Here is a 17055-nt window from a genome sequence, read left to right on the forward strand (position 1 = left end):
CTCTTACTGTTCCCTTTAAAAAAAAAATCTTCAAAAATCAGAATGATGGTTTTTTGTTTCAAGGCAAGAGTTTCATGGAGAATGAGATTGGACTAATCAGTGCATTCTGACAAGGCCGGAAGATACAGCATTGATCTAAATGTAGATCAGTGTAGTATGAAAACGAATATTGCATAAATGGAAGTTTTCTCCAACTTTCCCTTTTTCTGGAAAATGATGGAAAAAATACTCCCTCCCCCAGCCTCGTGGTATCAATTCTTCTAGAATATTTGCACCTCCATTTTTATTCTCTGGACCTTATCCAAAATTGATTTCTTTGTCCTTGAGTGTCTGCTGTGGTTTGCAGGCTATTTTGGAACAGATTCAGATGTGCGGGTGATAGTGAGAGAAAGCCTCAGGGCTTTGCAGAAGCTAAAAATGTGCTTAGTATAGATGTAGGTTGTTTGTTGCAGCTCTGTGTTGCAAATAAAAATTGGTATTTTTTTACTGCTGCCCTTCTAATAGAGCCATTTTAAAAAACTTCCCAGGGAACCAAGCTTTCTTAAGGCACGATTAAAAAAAAAACGGTGGGCTAGGCCTGCAGGGGACCCCCTTCCCTTTCTCCATATCTAAGTAGAAAAACTGAATACATTAAATCCACAATAATGAAATGAAATCTTCAACAAAATTGAAAATCAGGCTTGTCAGTTGCTATATTTTTCCTATCCTGCTCTATGGAGTAGAGAGTCGGTCTCTGACAGAAGGCCACCTGAAGAGACTAGAAGCATTTGAAATGTGGATTGACAGGCGGCTGTTACGTAGAAGCTGGGTTGACAAGATCAGAAATGAGGAGGTGATCAGCCGCCTGGGAAAGCCAAGGGAAATCATCAAAACAATTAAAAAATGAAAATTAGAATATTTCAGACACGTGATGCGACACCCAGAAAAATACGGCATACTCCATTTAATCCTCCAGGGAAAGATGGCAGGCAAACGAGGTCCAGGCAGAAGAAGAACATCGTGGCTTCAAAATCTAAGGGACTGGTTTGGACAAAACTCAGCAGCACTTTTTCGTGCGGCTGTTGATAAAAACAGGATCGCCAACATGATCGCCAACGTCTGATAACGGATATGGCAGAAGAAGAAGAAGATTAAATACACGTTTAGTGTTGTAGACTGATGGAGCATTGGCTGTCAGACTCTTTTTTCAGGAGACCCAGTTGACCAGTTGCAGCTTGTTGTCTCCACGAAGGCTGCTCCATTTCCCGTTTTGCAGACAGGTGTGGATTACCTTTTATCTCCAGGTTCATGTCTGGTTTCCAGGAATTTAAAGCAGCTTTGTTTGATGAATCAAAGAGACTATCGAAGCTACCTCCAGCAGTTGCTTGAATGCTACAAAACTGACAGGGATGAAACTCTAAATAGAGGTGGGGAACTATGGCCTCTTTATGATTTGGCTGGCTTGGCATGGCCAGCTCAGGAATTCTGGGAGTTGAAGTCCACAAGTCATAAAAGGGCCATAGTTCCCCACCCCTGCTCTAAAATAGATCAAGAAGAATGGTGATGTTCAGACAGAAATTAACTGATTAATGCAGGACCAAACAATAAAAAGGCTCAGAATGTTTCTTTTTAAATCTTAGGATTCCTTCCTTCCTTCCTTCCTTCCTTCCTTCCTTCCTTCCTTCCTTCCTTCCTTCCTTCCTTCCTTCCTTCCTTCCTTCCTTCCTTCCTTCCTTCCACTATAAATATTTCAGTTTCTCCCATGTGTAGTCTGTTTTGATTTGCATAGTTGATGTCTTACCTAGTTGTCTAGACCCCAACCCCCGGTCCGTGGACTGGCACCGGGCCACAACATGCCAGAAACTGGGCAAACAAGCAAAGCCCCATCCATGGGATGTAGGCAGCACACAAAACCAGTCCCCATCCGGTCCGCAGAAAAACCTCTCTCCACGGAACCGGTCCCTGGTGCCCAAAAAGTTGGGGACCTCTGGTCTAGACTAGTTAAGATTAGATTGGGTATGTGTCTAGTCATGTATATCCTTTCAATCCAATTGCAGTTCTTAGTTTTAATATATCAGAAAATATCTTTCGGTCCAATGTACAAGGTGGATCATGGATTGCGTTCATCTTTCTTCCTCTTTTAATCGATGTGTTCTCCTACTGGCTTCTAAGTAATCTTGCCTTCAATGGACAAAATTTGAAAGCTGCGGATCATTGAATTAGATTCGTGCCATTACGTGTTAGATAACTGGGCTTTAGAAAATAACGTTATTTTTTTACAAATACAGGTATTCCTCGACTTACAACAGTTCATTTAGTGACCGTTTGAAGTTACAACGGCACTGGAAAAAGTGATTTATGACCATTTTTCACACTTACGACTGTTGCGGCATCCCCATAGTCATACAATTTACATTCGGATACTTGACAACTGACTCACATTTATGATGATTGCAGCGTCCTGGAGTCAGGTGATCCCCTTTTGCGACTTTCCGACACGCAAAGTCAACGGGGAAGCCAGCTTCACTTAACAACCATGTTACTAATTTAACAAATGCAGCGATTCACTTTATGAATGTGGTTTAAAAAGTCCTAAAAGGGGGCAAAAATTTCTCACTTAACAACAAGAACTTTGGGCTCGATTGTGGTCGTAAGTCGAGGATTCCTTGTGGAATAAATAAAATCTTTTTCTATTTAATGTTTACAGTAGATGTGGTGTATTTGTCAGCCATACTTGGTAGATGGAAACAGCTGATTGCACACAAATTATGCTTTATTGAACTAGATTAGATTAACCCAGTGGTGGCAAACCTATGGCACGGGTGCCAGAGGTGGCACTCAGAGCGCTCTCTGGGGACACGCGTGCCATCGCCCCAGTCCTAGGCCTTCACCTGGGTTTTATAAAACCTTTTCGCTTTAGGCCTCCGCTGCCGTGTACAAAAAAAAAAAAGGTCCAATCAGTCAATTTCAACTTCTCTCGGGAAAGAAAAAAGATCTCGCAAAGTTGGAATTGATTGATTGAACTTTTTAGTCCCACCCAGTCTGCCATTACCACCGCAGCCACGCCCACCCAATGGGCCACACCCACCCAATAGGCACACCCACCCAATGGGCCACACCCTCCTGGCACTCAACGATGCATAAATGGGTTTTGGGTTGCAGTTTGGGCACTCGGTCTCTAAAAGGTTTGCCATCACTGGATTAACCGAACCTTACAAATCTGGTTGTGTTTTTCCTCTTTTCTCCCCACTGAGTCAGGGAGAAGCCAGCCCGAGCCTCTTCTTAATACCATCTCCTTTCCTGGGACTTAAGGAATGCTTCTGCTCTTCTGGTTTCTGCAAAGGCTTCTGAATATTCCCTTCAAGGTCATCTCTCTGGCTTTCTATAGTACTTCAGAGGAAAACATGCAGTATGAACGTCTGTCCCCCCCCCCCCAGGATTGGAATTTGACCATCCTACGGGTGATTTTACCAATTTAGTCTGAACTAAAGCGGTACAGTATTCATTTTCCCTTTTCATTTTAGGAACTTGCTGCTCATCCACGCCAGCGGAAAGGAAGATCGGCTGACGCCAGCTCATTAGACCTTTGACGCCATGGCCAATCCTGCAGGAGGAGAACCGGTCTCCAAAGCTCGGGAGCTTTGCCACGAATGTGGACAAATTCACTTGTTGCCAGACAATCATCTTTATAACTTCCAAGATGAAGTAGATGACGACTTGACTTGTCACATTTGCCTTCAGCCTTTGCTCCAGCCTATGGACACGCCTTGTGGGCACACCTACTGTTTCAGATGTCTTGAAAACTTCATGCAGGAGTACAGCTTCTGCCCTATGGATCGGAAGAAACTGTCCTTCCAGAGCTGCCGGAAGTCTAGCTTGTTGGTACGGAATCTGTTGGATAAGCTCATTGTCCTTTGTCCTTTTCAAGAAGACTGTGCACAGACGATGCAACGGTGTGAGCTCGAAGCTCACCTGAAGAACAGGTGTGCCTAATTTTTCACTGTAGCCTCAGCGATGCTTGCAGGTTATTCTTTATTCTTGACACGGTTAGGAGCTTACCATTTTATGTCAGCCTTGTGCTGAATAGGGCACATAATAATGACAATTCAGAGAGAAATGTCCACGAGTGACTCATTTTCTGTCCACATTCCTGAGCTCAATGTCGTTAAGTGTCAGAATGACTCCAGGATGACATTCTGCTTAGTTACCTATTAGTTTTGGGAAGAAACTGAAACTAATTAAGAAAGGTTGGGCGGGGAGAGAAACTTGAGCGGAAGAAATTGAATTGAGAAATTTAGGTAGGGCGTTATTAAAGGATGTTTTTGAAAACAGAATAACAGAGTTGGAAGGGACTTGGGAGGTCTTCTAGTCCAGCCTAGAAGGGGGTGGGCAAGGTTGCCTGCCCCTGTCCTAGACCATTCCAGGCTTGGCTGTCAAGTCTCTTCTTAAAAGCTTCCAATAAGGGAGCACCCACAGCTTCTGGAGGCAAGCCGTTGCGTGTGTGTGTGTGTACGGTGCTTTTTTTCTAAAAAAAAAAGTGCTGGAGCTCACACAAGTCATACAACCCGCCTTGCCTACCCTACAAGGTTCCATCCAAAAAAGGTGCCAGAACTCCGTTCTCGGCGTTCTATGAGAAAAAAAGCCCTGTATATTTATCTATATTTACAGATAAATCTGCCTGTCTGTCTGTCTGTGGCTCCCAACCTTTTCTAAGCCGTTGTGTGAGTGTGTGTGTGTGTGTGTGTGTATCAGTGGCTCCCAACCTTTTCTATACCCCGCACCTCTAGAACGCTTCTGATATATTATCACACTTTTACAAAAGTTTGAAATAATGGCAACAAATTATGCATGTACACTATCATTTTGAAAACCCAAGTTTTCGCAGCCCCTGGAATATCGTCTTGCACTCCTGGTTGGGAACCCCTGCTCTAGAGGTTTTTCCACGGACCAGAGGGTGTGTGGTTTCATGTGCTGCCTGCATCCCATGGATGGGGCTTCGCTTTTTCGCACGGCCCGGATGCCGGCATGCTGCAGCCCAGTACCGGTCCACGGACCGGAGGCTGGGGACCCCTGCTCTAGAGCACCTATATCCAACCTTGGCAACTTTAATGTGTGGACTTCAGTTCCCAGAATTCCCCAGCCATCCATGCTGGCTGGGGAATTCTGGATCTTAAAGTTGCCAAGGATGCCCCCTCGTGCTCTAGAGCGGTGGTAGGCAACCTTGGCTCTTTTATGCTGGCTCAGGAATTCTGGGAGTTGAAGTCCACGAGTTATAAAAGAGCCAAGGCGGCCTGCCCCTGCTCTAGACTTTCTCCAGCAGGATGGCTGTAGAGTCCAAATGGATGGGTTCTATGACGGCCTTCCTGCCTGGCAGACTGGGTAAAAACTTCGGCCACACCCCTTCCTTTGGGCGTGACCCCAGTTTTAACTCAGTCTCGAAGCCTGGTAGACGTACGAGAAGCAGCTCTCAGAACAATAGGAATTTATCCCAAAAGAAAAGGGAAAGAAGCATCTTCCTTCCATTTGAATGAAAAGCTCTCTGGCAGCTGATAGAACTTAAAAGGCACAGCCAGGATCAGCGGAGTTGTGAGTGGGGCGTCAGGGCGGCTAGCAGGGGAGGCTTGGAACGGGCCGGATCGCTCGTCGATATCCGGCCCGCCGAGCAGCTGTTTGGCGCGGGGATCCCACCGGGTTGTTCGTCGCCCTCCGATCCGACAAACAGCTGAGTGGCCGGCTCGGCTCGGCCGACAGAACTGAGGCGCCGCTCAGCGCGAAACAGCTGAGCCGAGCGGGAAGCGGCAAACTGCGGCGCTGCTCGGCATCGATCAGCTGAGCGGCGCGAAAAGCAGCCCTGACTAGGACAGAGCCTTAACGCTATTTTCCTTCCCTCAGAGGAGAGGCGCAGCCCCTTAAAACCAAAGGAGTCTCCCTTACTACTGAATTCAAAGATCCGCCATTGTTTAAACCGCGTGGCTTCCCGGGCTATCTTTGGGAGGCGTGGCTTCCTCCCATTCGCCATTTTGAACAAGCGGATTCCCGCTGCATTTTCCCTTGGGGGTGGGGCTACCACCCGGACTCCTTTTCCCTGCAAGCCAAGAAGGGATCCCTTTAGGTAAGGATCTGAGGTTCCTCAAGAAAATAAGGCAAGAGGAAGGAAGAGGGAAAAGGAAGAGATCCGTTTTGATCGTGGTCTGCTGCTACAGCCACAGACTGGGGGAGAGAGAGATATAAACTGCTCTTGTCTGGACTAGGTGAGGAGGTGAGGAGGAATATTTTTCCCTGACTGTTCCTATAGTGACCTTTAGTCACTGCCTTGCAGGATCTTCTGTCCAAAGAATCCTGTCTGTCCGGCCATTGTCTGTATAGGCAGAAGAGGGCACAGCCCCAAGCATCTGCATCTGATCTGCGTACCTCATTCCCCCACTCCAGGCATTACCTACTCGGGGTGTCTGGCACAATGGCAGACAATGTCTCGTATTCAGTCACACAGGTCCCTCAATTGTCCCCCCCACAGCAACAACAAAAACGCAGATCTTCTGAGTCAGAGGTGGGGGGGAAGAAGAAAGCTAAAACAAAGCACCTTTCTCAGAAGGGACAGTCTAAAACGGCTGAGCGAGAGGCTTTGAGGAGACATTTGGCTTTAGAAAGACAAATTAGCAGGGCACAGAGAACCAATGCCAATGGGACAGATTTGGTTTCCCCTGTCCCAGCGGTGGCGCCCAGCACAGAGCCTACTGCCGAGGAAGTGCTCAAGACTTGGTCTCCTCCTGGGGAAACTGAGCAGTTAGATTCCTCCAATCCCTCCTCACCAGCTTCTTCACCCGACCACACTCCAGCGCCTCACTCCAGCGACAAGGCGCAGGAGAACATATGGTCGGCACAATTTCATGCATTCATGCAGGATGCATTCTCCCAGTTCATGGCTTCTAAGGGGCAAGTGGCCTTTCACACACCCCGTAAGGGTCGGGCTAGGCCACCCCCTACCAGTACCTCTGAAACTTCCTCTCAACTGGGAGAGGGTGACTCAGTGGACCTTGACATGTCAGACATGCCCCTCTCGGAGGACGAGGAGACTGCACCTGAGCAGGCGACGAGCTCTGGCCTCTTTAACCCAGCGCTCCTAAAATCACTCCTGATAAAGGCAGTTTCCACAGTCAACCTAACATCAGTACAGGATGAGAAGCCCTCAACAAGCAAGGAGGCCAATCCTCTGTTTGCCAAAAAGGTTCCACAAGATAAGTACATTCCATGTGCGGAGGTCTTTATGACCACGCTGGAGGAACAATGGTCCTCACTTGCAAGCCCACCGGCACCTAACAGCGCGGAAAGGAAGCTTTTCAACCTATCTCCCTCCTTCTCTAACATGTTAGAGGTTCCTGCTGTAGATAACCCCTTAATCTCATTATTTTCTACCTCCGCGATTCCAGGAGACATGGCGGAGGTCTTGAGACCTGAGGAGAAGAAATTTGAACACTCCCTCCGGCGTTCCCATATGGCTGCAGCCTGGGCAGCCAGAGCAGCCACCTCATCATCATTCTTCGCGAGGGCCAGTATCATGTGGCTGAGGGAACTGCAAGGCACGGTGCCTCCAGACCAGGTCAGAGTACACCAAACATTGGCCAAGCTCCTCGCGGCCTCGCAATTTGTCTCTGACGCTTCACTGTACGCAACAAAGTATGCGGCTAGATCCATTGCGGCCACAGTGGCCTCACGTAGGCTACTATGGCTCAAAAATTGGAAGACAGACCTGAGGTCCAAATGGCGTCTTTCGACGTCCAAATACAGTGGAGTAGCCCTATTTGGTTCCATTCTGGACCCACATGTCAGCGAAGGCAGAGACAAGAAAAAAATCCTAGTACATCCATCAAAGAAGTTAGACAGGAGAGGCAGTCAGGACTTCCGGAGACAGGGCTCCCGCCCAGGAAGCCCCTGGGAATGGAGACAGCCCTTTCGATCAGGGCAATCCTGGGACTGGCCCAGAGGCTCACGATCCTTCTACCCCAGACAGGATCGAACCCAGGATCGCCAGAGCCCGGGAGCCAGGGGCCAGTTCCAGTCCAGACGCCCATACAGGGGAGCGGGAGGCAGATCCTTTAAGCGTACCAAGTGACGCCAAACAGGATACTCCCATTGGGGGTCGGTTAGGAAATTTCATCGAGGTCTGGGAGCAGACCACGACCGACGCCTGGGTCCTGGAAACGATCAGGCATGGCCTGACCTTAGACTTCTGTTCTCCCCCACCAAACCGGTTCATCAGATGTCCCATCTCCAGAAGAGCACACAAGACGAGGCTGATAACTTCGGCCATAGCCCACCTCCTGTCAATCCAGGCCATAGAGAGGGTACCAAAGGAGGAGGAGGGAAGAGGATTTTATTCTATCCTCTTCGTCATCCCAAAGACATCAGGAGGGTGGAGAGCAATCTTGGACCTGAAGGGCCTGAACTATTTCATAAAGTACAGGAGGTTCAAGATGCACTCCTTGAAATCCATCCTAGCCAGCGTCAGGGAAGACGATCTATTATCCTCAATAGATCTCACAGAGGCGTACCTACACATCCCCACTCATCCCAGTTACCGGAAATTCCTCAGATTTACCTACGCGGGTCGACATTACCAATACAGGGCATTACCCTTCGGACTATCATCAGCACCAAGGGTATTCACCAAGGTCCTAGCTGTAATAGCGGCCCATCTCAGGTTGATCCCGGTTCGCGTTCAGTTTTATCTGGACGACATCTTGATTCAATCCAGATCTCGGGAGCAAGCAAGGGCAGATCTCGAGACCACGATCCGAACCCTACAGGGGCACGGATTCTCGGTCAATCTAAACAAGAGCCACCTCACTCCCTCAAGGAGACTGCAACACCTGGGCGCGGTGATAGACACGTCACAGTGCAGGGTATACCTTTCCCAGGAGCGACTGATCAGCATATCCAAGCTAATTCACCAAATTCAAAAGATCAGGAGAGTGCCCTTGCTACAACTCTCGAAGCTCCTGGGGAAGATGATATCTTGCATGGGCATCATCCCATGGGCAAGGCTCCACTCGAGGGAGTTGCAGTGGTTCCTCCTACCCTACCAGAGGAGGAACCTCAGCACCTCCAGCAAGAGGGTGCTGGTACCAGCACAGGTGATGAAATCACTAAAATGGTGGCTATCCCCCACGACACTCAAGGGGAGCATATTCAGGGAACCAAACAGGGTCACACTCACGACAGATGCGAGCCTGTTCGGATGGGGGGCCCACCTGGGAACCCAGATAGCACAGGGCCAGTGGGGACAGAAGGACCTGTCACACAGCATCAACTGGCTAGAGCTCCGGGCCATACACCTGGCCCTCCGTCATTTCTCTCACCTAGTAACGAGGAGGCACGTCCTCGTGCTAACAGACAATGTAGCAGCCAAGGCACATGTAAACAAGGAGGGAGGAACGAGATCAGTGGAACTAATGAAGGAAGCATTGGCTCTGGCTCGGTGGGCAGAAACCAATGTGAGTTCCATCAGAGCGGAACACATCTCAGGGGAGACAAACACCCAGGCAGACTCCCTGAGCAGAGCCAAGGTGGACCAGTCGGAATGGCGTCTGGACCCGGTTCTCTTCGAGGAGATCTCCTGGAGGTTCGGACAACCGCACCTAGATCTATTTGCCAACCACAAGAACACACAACTTCCCAGGTTCTTCTCCAGATTCCCGTCCCCGGGATCGGAGGGAACGGATGCTCTCAGGTGCCGGTGGCCGGCGCAACTCCTGTACGCCTTCCCACCGCTGCCATTAATACCGGCGACCATACGCAAGATGATCCTGGAGGGCGCAGAGATGGTCTGCATTGCCCCTCACTGGCCACGGCGCCCGTGGTTTGCCGACCTCGTGGACCTTTCGATATCACCTCCGTGGAGGATTCCCCCGGACAGGGTAAAGCTCAGGCAGGGCAAGCTTGTACACCCAGATCCCCAGTGGCTACATCTAGCCGCTTGGCATTTGAGCGGCAAAGCTTAACTAAACAATCTTATTCGGCAGGGGTGATATCGATCATACAGGCATCACGAAGAGCGTCCACTAATAGGATTTACGACGCTACATGGAAGGGATTTTGTAGGTGGTGCGCTTTGCTTCACCTAGACCCGACCACAGTATCTATCCCTAATATCCTAGATTACCTATTGGAGGGTCTTAATAAGGGCCTGTCAGTCAATACCATCCGCAGACAGATATCGGCCCTCTCAACTGTACTCTCCTGCGACAACTTAACTTCTCTAGCACAACATCCAGCGATTAGTGCATTCTTAAAAGGGGCATCTAACACAAAGCCCCCAGTCATACACAGGTACCCGTCCTGGAACCTGCCTAAGGTCCTTCTAGCCTTGACATCAGCACCCTTCGAGCCTCTTGAAACATGCTCACTTCATCACCTATCACTGAAGGTATCTTTCCTTGTGGCAATCACTTCAGCAAGGAGAATCTCAGAACTTGCAGCACTGTCAGTAAGGAAGGATCTGTGTACCTTCTTCAAAGACAGGGTTGTTCTTAGACCAGACCCGACCTTCATTCCGAAGGTAAATAGCATCTTTCACAGATCTCAGGAACTTACGCTTCCTGATTTCTGTCCAAGACCCAAACATAGGCTAGAACACAGATGGCACAAGCTAGACGTGCGGAGAGCGCTGTGTTTCTACGTGAAACGCACCTCGGCTTTCCGAAAGACTGAAGCATTATTTGTGTCCTTTCAACCAGCAACTATGGGAAAGAAGGTATCTCCTTCCACCATAGGCAAGTGGATCAGAGCCTGCATAGCACAGGCATACGTCTCACAGGATTTGCCAGCACCCACTCAGGTGACTGCCCACTCAACTCGGAGCGCAGCCACATCTGCGGCGTGGCTAACACAAGCTCCGGTGGAAGAGATTTGCAGGGCCGCAACCTGGTCCTCACCTTCGGTTTTCATTTGACATTACCGTTTAGATTCCCTAGCAGCAGCAGATGCGGCTTTTGGCAGAAGAGTTCTTCAACAAGTCGTATCTGCTCAGAGTTCGGTAGCCTAGACATTCCCTCCCAGGGGGACATGAGGGCTTTGGTATGTCCCATCCATTTGGACTCTACAGCCATCCTGCTGGAGAAGGGGCGTTGTCTTACCTGAACGCCTTTTCTCAGCAGGATGATGTAGAGTCCAAGCCCACCCAGAGGATAGGTCTAGGCAGGGAGAGAATAACGATATAATAAAGAGCTGCAATGTTAATTCCAACAAAGTTTCTCGCCTAAGTTAAAACTGGGGTCACGCCCAAAGGACGGGGTGTGGCCGAAGTTTTTACCCAGTCTGCCAGGCAGGAAGGCCGTCATAGAACCCATCCATTTGGACTCTACATCATCCTGCTGAGAAAAGGCGTTCAGGTAAGACAACGCCCCTTCTGCTGCACTTATTAATCTGATTGCTGTTCTTAATAGAGTTTGGATGGTGGAAACTTCGCCACAAGCCCAGGGTTTCAGATGTCTAATTTAGGGTGTGACAAGGCAGACATGGAACTTTTTGGGAATCGGTTTTGCTGTCTGATGCAGGTGCCCTGGCTTCAAGAAATACACGGCGCGCCTGGAAAGGAAGAGGAACCCTCAGTCCAGGGCGAAGGGAGAGTCTCTTTCCAGGCTGGAAGCAAAGGTCGTAAAAGATCCCGAGGTATCAAACGGAGGGTCCTCTTCAGTGACTGGAAGCTCAGAGGCTGCTGTTCTGTCGCCAGAGACCCCAAATCCTGGAATGGTTAACCCAGCCTTTGATGGGAGCGAAGAAGGTAGGCATCTAGAGAAATGAAGGCTGATGTAGGAGCACATGTGAGCAAGTGTCCAGAATAACAGAATAGAACAAGAGAGTTGGAAGGGGGACCTTGGAGGTCTTCTAGCCCAACCCCCTGCTCAAGAAGAGGCCCTGTACCATTCCCGACAAATGGCTGCCTAGTCTCTTCCTAAAAACCTCCAGAGTTGGAGCACCCTCAACTTCCAGTGGCAAGCTGTTCCACTGGTTAATTGCTCTCACTCTCAGGAAATTTCTTCTGAGTTCTAGGTACCTAAAGTACCTAATTCTCTCCTTGATTAGTTTTCACCCGTTGCTTCTTGCCTTGCCTTCTGGTACTTTAGAGAATAGGTTGACCCCCTCTTCCTCGTGGCAGCCCCTCAAATATTGGAAGACTGCTATCATGTCTCCCCTAGTCCTTCTTTTCACTAGACATACCCAATTCCTGGAAAGAAATTATATTGAGGTCTTCCCTCGTGTCTCCTGTATACGGGTAGTCCTCAACGTACGAGCGCAACTGACTCCCAAATTTCTGTTGCTAACCAAGAGAGCAATGCCCCATTTTACAACCTTTATCACGTACGGACAATGGACAATTAATACTTGTAGATGTAACAAGGAGGCAAAATGCAAAAATATATTTGGCTTCTTTTTCCATTTTATGTTCCTTTTAAGAGTTTTAAGAAATCCTGGAAAAATTCTATATCAGTTGAAAATTTTGATTTGAGTGTAACTAGCCAGAAAGCAGATTGAGATTTATATGGTAGATCGCTGTATGAATTTCTGTAGAATTCCAAAAAACTTTAATTAAAGTTTGTAATTCTGTTCTCTTATGGTTTTACTTGCGTTGATGGAATAGGACTGTGGGATTATGTTGTTCAATATGAAAATTGTGTCTTGTTATTTTCATTCGTAATAACACTTCTACTTAGGCATCTTGGCTCAGAAGTAGCGGTTCAAAGTTTTTTCAGACTTTTCTACTTTGTAAGCTTTTCCAAAGAGAGACTTGAAGTCAAGTTATTCCGGGGTTAGGTACTAGCTTCTAGAAACGAGGAAGGACGAACTCTAGATACAAAATTCCATCTTCAAAAAGTTGGAGATTGCATTTATAAATGTTTTAAATGATTAAGTTATAACTAGCAATCTACTAATTGGAATTTGGTATATAATAACTAAGGGAAACAGAGAGGAAATTTCTGATGATGTAAATTGATATACGTATGGATAAGCTTGTTATTGGACTATGTCAGTGATGGCGAACCTTTTAGAGACCGAGTGCCCAAACTGCAACCCAAAACCCACTTATGCATCGTCGAGTGCCGGGTGGGCGTGGCTGCGGTGCTAATGGCAGACTGGGTGGGACTAAAAAGTTCAATCAATCAATTCCAACTTTGCAAGATCTTTTTTTCTCCAGCAGGATGACTGTAGAGTCCAAATGGATGGGTTCTATGACGGCCTTCCTGCCTGGCAGACTGGGTAAAAACTTCGGCCACACCCCTTCCTTTGGGCGTGACCCCAGTTTTGACTCAGTCTCGAAGCCTGGTAGAAGTGCGAGAAGCAGCTCTCAGAACAAAACTAACTTAACTTAAAAAAAAAAAAAAAAAAAAAAAGGGAATCCCCTCTTCCTCCAGTTGAACGAAAATTTGTCTGGCAGCGGATAGGACTCGAGAGAGGCAGCCGGGATCGGCGGATTCGTGAGTGGGGCGTCAGGGACTAACGGGAGGCTTGGAGCCGGACCGGATCGCTCGCCCGCCGATACCCGGCCCACCGAGCAGCTGTTGGGGCGGGGGTTTCACTACCGGATTGCTCGCCGCTCTCCGGGGCCGCCAAACAGCTGAGCGGTTCGGGCGATAGAACGAGGCGCCGCTCAGCGCCAAACAGCTGAGCCGCGCGGAAAGCGTGATTGGGGCCGATAGAACGAGGCGCCGCTCAGCGCGAACCAGCTGAGCCGCGCGGAAAGCGGCTAAACCGCGGCGCCGCTCGGCATAGACCAGCGGAGCGGCGCGAGAGGCAGAACCAGCGCTAGAAGTGCCTTCTCCTTAGAGGAGAGGCGCGGTCCCTCAGAGTCAAAGATCCGCCATTGTTTGAACCTCGTGGATTCCCGGGCTAACATTAGGAGGCGTGGTTTCTTCCCCATTCGCCATTTTGAGCGAACGGACCTTCCCGCCGTTTTCCCCTTGGGGGCGGGGCCATCCGGACTCCATTCCCTTGCAGACAAAGGGGCAGCCCTTAAGCTAAAATCCGGGATTATCGCAAGAAACTGAGACAGGAGGAAGGAAGAGGGAAAAGGAAGAGAACCTTTCTGATCGTGGTCTGCTGCCACAGCCACAGACAGGGGGAGAGAGAGGTATAAACTGCACTTTCTCTGGACTAAGTGAGGAGGTGAGGAGGAGTATTTCTCTCTGACTGTTCCTATAGTGACCTTTAGTCACTGCCTTGCAGGATCTTCTGTCCAAAGACTCCTGTCTGTCCGGCCATTGTTTGTATAGGCAGAGGAGGGCTCAGCCCCAAACATCTGCATCTGATCTGCGTATCCTGTCCCCCACTCCAGGCACTACCTACTCGGGGTGTCTGGCACAATGGCAGACAATGTCTCGTATTCAGTCACACAGGTCCCTCAATTGTCCCCCCCACAGCAACAACAAAAACGCAGATCCTCTGAATCTGAGGTGGGGGGGAAGAAGAAAGCTAAAACAAAACACCTTTCTCAGAAGGGACAGTCTAAAACGGCTGAGCGAGAGGCTTTGAGGAGACATTTGGCTTTAGAAAGACACATTAGCAGGGCACAGAGAACCAATGCCAATGGGACAAATTCGGTTTCCCCTGTCCCAGCGGTGGCACCCAGCACAGACCCTACTGCCGAGGAAGTGCTTAAGACTTTGTCTCCTCCTGGGGAAACTGAACAGTTAGACTCCTCCAACCCCTCCTCACCAGCTTCTTCACCCGACCGCACCCCAGCGCCTCACTCTAACGACAAAGCGCAGGAGGGCATTTGGTCGGCACAATTCCATGCATTCATGCAGGATGCATTCTCCCAGTTCATGGCTTCTAAGGGACAAGTGGCCTTTCACACACCCCGTAAGGGTCGGGCTAGGCCACCCCCTACCAGCACCTCTGAAACTTCCTCTCCACTGGGAGAGGGTGACTCAGTGGACCTCGACATGTCAGACATGCCCCTCTCGGAGGACGAGGAGACGGCACCTGAGCAGGCAACGAGCTCTGGACTCTTTAACCCAGCGCTCCTAAAATCACTCCTGGTAAAGGCTGTTTCCACAGTCAACCTAACATCAGTACAGGATGAGAAGCCCTCAACAAGCAAGGAGGCCAACCCTCTGTTTGCCAAAAAGGTTCCACAAGATAAGTACATCCCATGTGCGGAGGTCTTCATGACCACGCTGGAGGAACAATGGTCCTCACTTGCAAGCCCACCGGCACCAAACAGCGCGGAAAGAAAGCTTTTCAACCTATCTCCCTCCTTCTCTACCATGTTAGAGGTTCCCACTGTCGATAACCCATTAATCTCATTATTTTCTACCTCCGCGATTCCAGGAGACATGGCGGAGGTCTTGAGGCCTGAGGAGAAGAAATTTGAACACTCACTCCGGCGTTCCCATATGGCTGCAGCCTGGGCGGCCAGAGCAGCCACTTGCTCATCTTTCTTCGCGAGGGCCAGCATCATGTGGCTGAGGGAACTGCAAGGCACGGTGCCTCCAGACCAGGTCAGAATACACCAAACATTGGCCAAGCTCCTCGCGGCCTCGCAATTTGTCTCAGACGCTTCACTGTACGCAACAAAGTATGCGGCTAGATCCATTGCGGCCCCAGTGGCCTCACGTAGGCTACTATGGCTCAAAAATTGGAAGACAGACCTGAGGTCCAAATGGCGTCTTTCGACGTCCAAATACAGTGGAGTAGACCTATTTGGTTCCATTCTGGACCCACATGTCAGCGAAGGCAGAGACAAGAAAAAAATCCTAGTACACCCATCAAAGAAGTTAGACAGGAGAGGCAGTCAGGACTTCCGGAGACAGGGTTCCCGCCCAGGAAGCCCCTGGGAATGGAGGCAGCCCTTTCGATCAGGGCAATCCTGGGACTGGCCCAGAGGCTCACGATCCTTCTACCCCAGACAGGATCGAACCCAGGATCGCCAGAGCCCGGGAGCCAGGGGCCAGTTCCAGTCCAGACGCCCCTATAGGGGAGCGGGAGGCAGATCCTTTAAACGCACCAAGTGACGCCAAACAGGATACTCCCATTGGGGGTCGGTTAGGAAATTTCATCAGGGTATGGGAGCAGACCACGACCGACTCCTGGGTCCTGGAAACGATCAGACATGGCCTGACCTTAGACTTCTGCTCTCCCCCACCAAACCGGTTCATCAGATGTCCCATCTCCAGAAGAGCACACAAGACGAGGCTGATAACTTCGGCTATAGTCCACCTCCTGCCAATTCAGGCCATAGAGAAGGTACCAAAGGAGGAGGAGGGAAGAGGATTTTACTCTATCCTCTTCGTCATCCCAAAGACATCAGGAGGGTGGAGAGCAATCTTGGACCTGAAGGGCCTGAACTATTTCATAAAGTACAGGAGGTTCAAGATGCACTCCTTAAAGTCCATACTAGCCAGCATCAGGGAAGACGATCTACTATCCTCAATAGATCTCACAGAGGCGTACCTACACATCCCCATCCACCCCAGCTACCGGAAATTCCTCAGATTTACCTACGCGGGGCGACATTACCAATACAGGGCATTACCCTTCGGACTGTCGTCAGCACCAAGGGTATTCACAAAGATCGTAGCTGTACTAGCGGCCCATCTCAGGTTGATTCCGGTTCGCGTCCAGTTTTATCTGGACGACATCTTGATTCAGTCCAGATCTCGGGAACAAGCAAGGACAGACCTCAAGACCACAATCCGAACCCTACAGGGGCACGGAGTCTCGGTCAATCTAAACAAGAGCCACCTCATTCCCTCAAGGAGACTGCAACACCTGGGCGCGGTGATAGACACGTCACAGTGCAGGGTATTCCTTTCCCAGGAGCGACTGATCAGCATATCCAAGCTAATCCACCAAATTCAACAGATCAGGAGAGTGCCCTTGCTACAACTCTCGAAGCTCCTGGGGAAGATGATATCTTGCATGGGCATCATCCCATGGGCAAGGCTCCACTCGAGGGAGTTGCAGTGGTTCCTCCTACCCTACCAGAGGAGGAACCTCAGCACCTCAAACAGGAGTGTGCTGGTACCCGCACAGGTGATGAAATCACTAAAATGGTGGCTATCCCCCATGACACTCAAG

At 49.6% G+C, this 17055-nt stretch overlaps 1 protein-coding gene across 2 annotated transcripts in view; it reads left to right on the forward strand.

The window, feature by feature from the left end:
* The window catches only part of LOC120299615 (ligand of Numb protein X 2-like), a 74321-nt gene that overhangs the window by 34957 nt on the left and 22309 nt on the right, over positions 1-17055 (forward strand). For both annotated transcript variants that reach the window (XM_039324594.1, XM_039324593.1), the window contains exons 2-3: positions 3504-3962; positions 11532-11758. In XM_039324594.1, the coding sequence (XP_039180528.1) occupies positions 3574-3962; positions 11532-11758 (616 nt within the window). In that variant the 5' untranslated portion in view covers positions 3504-3573. The remainder of the gene's footprint in view (positions 1-3503; positions 3963-11531; positions 11759-17055) is intronic.

This window comes from Crotalus tigris, unplaced genomic scaffold (assembly GCF_016545835.1).
Source record: "Crotalus tigris isolate CLP2741 ecotype Arizona unplaced genomic scaffold, ASM1654583v1 scf7180000024303.721469, whole genome shotgun sequence".
Lineage (NCBI taxonomy): Eukaryota > Metazoa > Chordata > Lepidosauria > Squamata > Viperidae > Crotalus > Crotalus tigris.